General features: G+C 29.0%; 1 protein-coding gene across 2 annotated transcripts in view; it reads left to right on the forward strand.

The window, feature by feature from the left end:
- Window positions 1-283: 283 nt before the first annotated feature.
- Window positions 284-6,817, forward strand: part of LOC108745689 (presenilins-associated rhomboid-like protein, mitochondrial) — a 9,142-nt gene continuing 2,608 nt past the window's right edge. Inside the window, exons 1-2 of one of the 2 annotated variants that reach the window (XM_018481984.1) lie at window positions 284-626; window positions 5,607-5,787. In XM_018481984.1, coding sequence (XP_018337486.1) covers window positions 580-626; window positions 5,607-5,787 — 228 coding nt within the window. In that variant the 5' untranslated portion in view covers window positions 284-579. The remainder of the gene's footprint in view (window positions 627-5,606; window positions 5,788-6,817) is intronic. The other variant, XM_018481985.1, reaches the window with a different exon arrangement.

The raw sequence follows: 6,817 nt of genomic DNA on the forward strand, positions 1-6,817 counted from the left end.
GTTACAAATACTTCGAAGCGTTTGATTGACCAATCGGAAGAAAGAATTTTACTAATTGACCAGTCAAAAAACACTTCAAAGCATTTGTAGCGTCAAGTGGACCGTACTCATAGGCCCGTTTCTACCAATATAGTATATTTAATCTCAGTTTAAATAGCTCTCCATTTTCTAGTTTCTGAAAATTAAAAAAAGATAAAGAGTAAGTTGAACTAAGATTAAAGTTAATTTTTACAACGTTGGTAGAAACGGGTCATAGAGGAGAAAAAAGCAAGTGGCACGGTTTGTGCGGCTCCTATAGTTACTTAGGCTACGTTCCAAAACTTCTTTTTCGAGGAAAATTTTACTCGAAATATATAGTACACGTGACGTATATTATAACAGAGTAAAATCTTCCTCAGAGAGGAAGTTTTGGAACGTAGGATTATAGTTAGTTTCTGTACCGTGTACCGCGCTCCATGTAATCGTATCCTCAGATGTGACATGAGAGGTTATGTAGATCCTGCGTGATTAAAATTTTCGCTTATTTCGCGTATATGGAATATTTATGTATTCTGCAAACAAACAGGAAATTCCAATAATATGACGATCAGGACGCTTTTACATTTGGGCGACATAGCAAACAGATGGTGCGGATGTTTAGTGTTTATATAAAGTCCCAGACACAATGCGAGAGAATAGCGATAGAGATAGAAATAACACGATTTCATTCTATCAGAAATCGGAGACACCAGAATATAGTTTCTGATAATTGAAATCGTATTATTTCTGTCGCTATTTCTTTGTATTGTGTCCGGGACTTTAGACTATCACTTTTTTGAAATTTGGATAATTATTCAGGAGATCAGGAGACGCTCCTTACCTTCAAGCCTATTCTACAATGTGCTCTTTGTTTCCTGTTTCTTGTTTTTTACCTTTTGCTTTTTAACTCCTTTACAAACATTTTATCGACAATTGTATTTCTTGCTATGTATTTCTTGTTTCTTTCGAAGTTCGTTAACTCTTATCTCAGGCGATATAAAACAAAAAACCGTATAAGAAGCAAAAAGACAAGATGTAAAAAATAGCAAAAAGCAAGAAACTGGAAACAAAAAGCATATTGTAGAACAGGCTTCAATTTCAATGAAATTATGTTTATTCAACGCGTTTCTGCATGAAACAGAAGAATCTGGCATTAAAATGTGCTCAATCCCTCGAAATAAGATATTAATCGTTAAATTTTTTTTTAATCGTTAAAACAAACCTGAGAATAAACATCCCAGCCTTTTTCATGTAAATCTCGTAGGATAATGTCCATGTTTTGTGGTTCTTTTCCATGTTATTACGTGAGTCAGATAAGGACGAACAATCAAAGTTGATTATTTAAAAACAAATAATCAACTTTGATTGTTCGTCCTTGTCTAACTCGTGTAATAATGTTGAACCACAAAAATATGGTATGTGAAAAAGATCGGGATGTCCACTCAGGTTTTTAAAGCTGAGAATTTGTGTTTATAAAACAGATAATTTGTGCAACCTTCTATGCCATAGATTTCCTAATATAATAATAGTTAACTTTAACGATTAATATCCCATTTGTGGGATATGGACTGAGCACATTTTATTACTAGATTCTTGCGTTTTATGATAAAACGAATTTCTTGTGTTTAAATGATAATTTTTAATCTCTTGAAGCATACCTACATTTCAGAAGATAAATTTAGGGACCTATTTTGTAATTCTTAACGACTGCAATTGTAACGTTCCAATGTTGTATATCCTTAGAGTGACATAATTCTATACTTTTTTATCGAATCTGTAATTAATTAGATTAAATGTTACGAAGACTCCACCTCAAATTTTGATAAAAATACACTGAATTGATGCGTTTTTGCATAAAACGAAAAAATGCGGAAGTGTCGCTCTGCGAACCGAGATATTAATCCTTAAAATCGATAACTATTCAAGTTAAAAAATCTATCACAGCAGTGGTTCACTTTAAAAATACAAAATTTTCTGCTAAAATAGTGAATTTATGGTTTTAAAGCAATTATTCATTGCTTTAAAAATATAAATTTACTGCTTTAAGAACACAAATTTTTCACATTAAAAATAAACTTTATGCTAAAACAGTAAATTTGTATTTTTAAAGCAGTGAGTTTCTGTTTTTAAAGCAATAAATCACTGCTGAGACAGATTTCCTAACCTAAGTCGTCAACTTAACTTTTAATATCCGCGGGGCAGAGCACTTTTTTTTGCCAGATTCTTTTATTTCATGCAAAAACGTATCGATTTAGTGTATTTTTATCAAAATTTGAGGTCGAAGAGGAGCTTCGTAATATTTACAATTGTATAGAAATAGGGTAACTGTCCCAATTACTGTGCTCTCTATTAGTGTGCTTTTGTATTTCGATAAGTCGTAAAGAAAACTAGCACAAATAAATAAGAAAAAATATATTTTTTTGTTAAGTTAAATTATTAATGCATACGATACCGAAGATAATATTTTATTTTTTTAGTATTAAAGTATTTTAAATATTTTTTGAAAGAGAGATGAGGAATTTATGTGAATCCAGTAATACGTACCGCAAAATTTTAAGCTTGTCCCTATATAAAAAAATGTTAATACTTTATAATGCTTTTGACAAAAATAGAAAACATGTTTTTGTCCCTATAGTGAGTCCTCTAAGGAGCGATGGCCCTATTAATGTGCTCTGTATTGGAGCTGAGAATGTTGTGCAATGAGTGTACTTTGAAATAAATATAATTGAAATAATGATTTATGTAATATTAACATAAACAATTAGCTTAAATTTATTACTTGTTTTAGTAACTATACATTAAAATGAGTCAAATCTGAATAGGCATACAAATTGGGGGCACATTAATAGGGCCATCGCCCCTTAGAGGACTCACTATAGGGACAAAAATATGTTTTCTATTTTTGTCAAAAGCATTATAAAGTATTAACATTTTTTTAGATTAAAGAAATATTATAAGTAAAAGAAGTAGTTTTTCAACTACTTCTTTTACTTATAATATTTCACCGATTGATTGCAAAATTAAAGCTACAGTATTTAATAATTAATTCAGTAATAAGCAAATTGGCTAAAAGGCATATTAATAAGTACAGTTACCCTAATTCATTTTCTCCCTGGTGAAAATTTTTTTCATGATTTTTATACGAATTGGAACATTTTTCAGAAATACTCAGAAATATTCAGAAACAATAACAGAAGGACTCTTCATATACAAAATTAAATAAAGGGCAAAGTAAGAGTCAAACACATTTTTTAAATAGTCATACAATTAAAGGAATAAATTACAAATAAAGAAAAGTAAAATTGAAAAAAGATACATAATAAAAAAAACTCAGTTTAAAATCAAATACAAATTGTTACAAGTTTCAGCTACCAGATTGAGCCCTCTTCAGACATTAATTTATCACAAAAATCGCTGTACAAAATTAATTATCGAAAATTATCGCATATTTATTATAATAACAACTCGGGTGTCTTGATGTAGAACTCGACATTATTCACATACGATTGAACAGTCAAATGTGTTTCATATCTCTTGGAAAAAGTTCAAAAATTATGTATAAATTATTGCAAATAAATGTGTCCATATAAATATGAAAAACCAATTCAGATGTACAAAGTATCATGAAACGCAGATGTGACGGACATTGATGATGATTAATGTCTTTAATCGTCTTTGATTTTTGACGGACTGACTCGTTCGTCCCTTCTCTCAGTCCGTGGTGATCCGCAGCAGCGAGCGTACATAATAATCGACACATAATGTCCGTCTTACACATCTGCGTTCCACCTTTCTTTATGTATTCTAAAAGTTTTTTTATTCTTATATGGATACACTTGTTTGATCAATTTACACATGAATTTTGAGCTTTTCTAAGATATTTGAAATACATTTGTCTGTTTAATCGAACGGAAATAATGTCGAATTCTACATCAAGATTCACCCGAACTGTGAATGTAATGAATATGCGAACATTTGCGACAATTGATTTTATACTACGATTTTTTCGATATGTTAATGTCGAAAAGAAGGCTCAATCCGGTAGCCGAAACTTGTAATTTATTTGTATTTAAACTGAGTTTTTATTTATTTTTTATTTTTTATTATATATTTTCTTTAATTTTACTTTTCTTTATTTGTAATTTATTCTTTTGATTTATGACTTTTTTTAAAGAAATGTGTTGACTCTTACTTTGCCCTTTATTTATTGTTATTTATTTTGTATAGGAAGAGTCCTTCAATTTATTAAATATCTTTTTACAATTTTACTTTTCTTTATTTGTAATTTATTCCTTTAATTGTGTAACTATTTAAAAAATGTGTTTGATTCTTACTTTGCCGTTAATATTCAGAAAGTTTACATCTTCTCTCAGAATTTTTCGTACAAGTGAATTCTGAAATATTCTGAAATTTTTCATTCCACATTTTAAAAAAATATTTAAAAATTTTTTAGATTTTATAATTTCACATTTATAATTTAACATTTTATCAGAAATTATACTTACAAAAAATCTTAGAAATCTTATGATATTTTATAATTAACATATGTAAAAAATTCTGAGAAAAGATGTAGATTTTTTGAGAAGTGTTCCAATTCATATAAAAAATGTGAGAAAGTTATAAAATTATATAAAAATCCTGAAAAATTATATAGAAATTCTGAAAAATTATATGAAAAATTCAGAAAAAATTTTTCATCTGGGCTGTGCTGCAGTAAATTATAATATTGAATTTTTTTCCTTTGTTGGTGACAAGCTATTAAATATTACTTTACAATTCAGTAATGTTATTTTGTTACTTAAAATAGTGAAATAGTTAGAAATGTAACTTTGCTAAAATGATGAATATCTCTGCATTGTGTAAGGTATAAAGATCATATTAATAAAATATTAGATTGAACATATCATATTTGTATTTGTAAAAATGCATCGACGCCTGAGCCGTAGAAGGTGCTATATCGAAAATAACATGAAGAAAGGTCTCTGTCAAGAAACAAATGAAAAGCGATTTATTATTTCATGTAAGGCGTGAAGACCGGTCTGAAACTCGTACGAAGTACGTTTATATCGAGAAAATAAGAAGAACCGTTCAAGTGGCATGAAATTAAAGAAGGATCTATTATAGCGCAATATTCACTACTTATAAATTACACAAATTTAGTTACGGAAAATTAAATAACATGAATAAATGAGTGCGATTGAAAATCAAGATGATTCCCATTCTCAGTCATAGCATTATAAAATTTGAGAAGAAAATATATTGCGCTATATAACCTCTTTTTTAATTTCGTGCGATTTGAATTGTTCTTCTCATTTTCTCGATATAAATCGTGCTTCGTATGCATTCCCATATAGACCGATCTTTACGCCTTATGCGAAATAGACCGCTTTTCATTGATTTCTTGATATAAACTTTCCTTTATGTTTTTTTTCAATATAGTACCTTCTACAGCTCTTGGTATACAAAATTATATTTCCTTCTTGTTTTATATTCAAAATATTTTATTAAAATTTAGATATACAATTATATTGTAATTTCTTATATTTGCTACAACTGAAATGTATTCTGATGTATTTATGGAATTTTAGTGTTTTTATAAATAGGCAGTACTGCAACGCCAAAATGCAGCAAGTATTACAGTACAGACAAATAAGAAGCTTAAAGAGGTCACAGATCTTCAAATCAGAGTCTCCTTTTCCTAATGCTCATATTGAGACTGGAACTGTATCATCTGCAAAGTTATGGAAACATCTTGGTTTCACTATTATGGTAAATAAATAATACACCAAAGCTATTTTTAACAGAATGTTTCCACTTGTGCATGAAGGAAGAATAAAAAATTAAAAATAACAAAAAAGAAATATCATTAACTTCCTTCTTTTCTTTTTTTTCAAATGGTTGTTGATAATCTTAAAAACAGGATTCAATATAACATTTATAGATATTTTATATTTATACAATAGATTTTTACAAACATATATACAGGTCCCAGAATGACCATCAAATATTTCGTGCATAGGTAGACCGGATTAAACTGAATCGAAAAGTCTTCCACTATTTTGCAATATTCACTATAGTTAACAAGATATTTATAACTAAAAATAAATGAATGAATGTTTTTAATAATTTTTTATTCGAGTATTATTAATTTTGCAGAAAACCAGTGTAAGATAAAAATGACTTATTTTCTTCTTATAGAGCTCCAAGAATTTTTCAAAATTTTTTATTTTTTATTTAGTATTGTATTTTTTTATTGCCAACTACTTTTTATCAACATGAGAAAATGCGGTACTAAAAAATTCTGAAAAAAATTCTCAGAATTCTATGGAAGAAAATAAACAATTTTTGTTTTTTGCCGTTTTTCTGTAGATTGATTATACTTGAGTAAAAAATTATTGAAAATCAATATTTAGCGATTTTTAGTAATTAATATCTTGTTAACTAATACGAAAATTGCAAAATGATAATATTAGGTGTACAAAAAAGTTCTGAGCTTTTTTTGTAAAATTCAATCTTTATTTAAAAACAATCGTACGGAAATGGCTTGCTGCGTAACGCCAAGCTGTTCTGCAAGCTCCTTTTCAGTTTGCGCAGAGTTTATATCCAGCAGTGCTTGCAATTCGTCCGTTTCAATCTTTTCAGGGCGTCCAGCACGCGATTCATCTTTAAGACTGAAATCTCCTTGGCGAAACTTTTGATACCACCTTTTGCATGTTGCATGACTTACAGCGTTCTCTCCATATGCAGCACAAATCATTTCAGTGGCTTCAGCAGCATTTTTCTTCAGATGAAACGCGAA

The sequence above is a fragment of the Trachymyrmex septentrionalis genome, unplaced genomic scaffold (assembly GCF_001594115.1).
Source record: "Trachymyrmex septentrionalis isolate Tsep2-gDNA-1 unplaced genomic scaffold, Tsep1.0 scaffold146, whole genome shotgun sequence".
In the NCBI taxonomy this organism is placed as follows: domain Eukaryota; kingdom Metazoa; phylum Arthropoda; class Insecta; order Hymenoptera; family Formicidae; genus Trachymyrmex; species Trachymyrmex septentrionalis.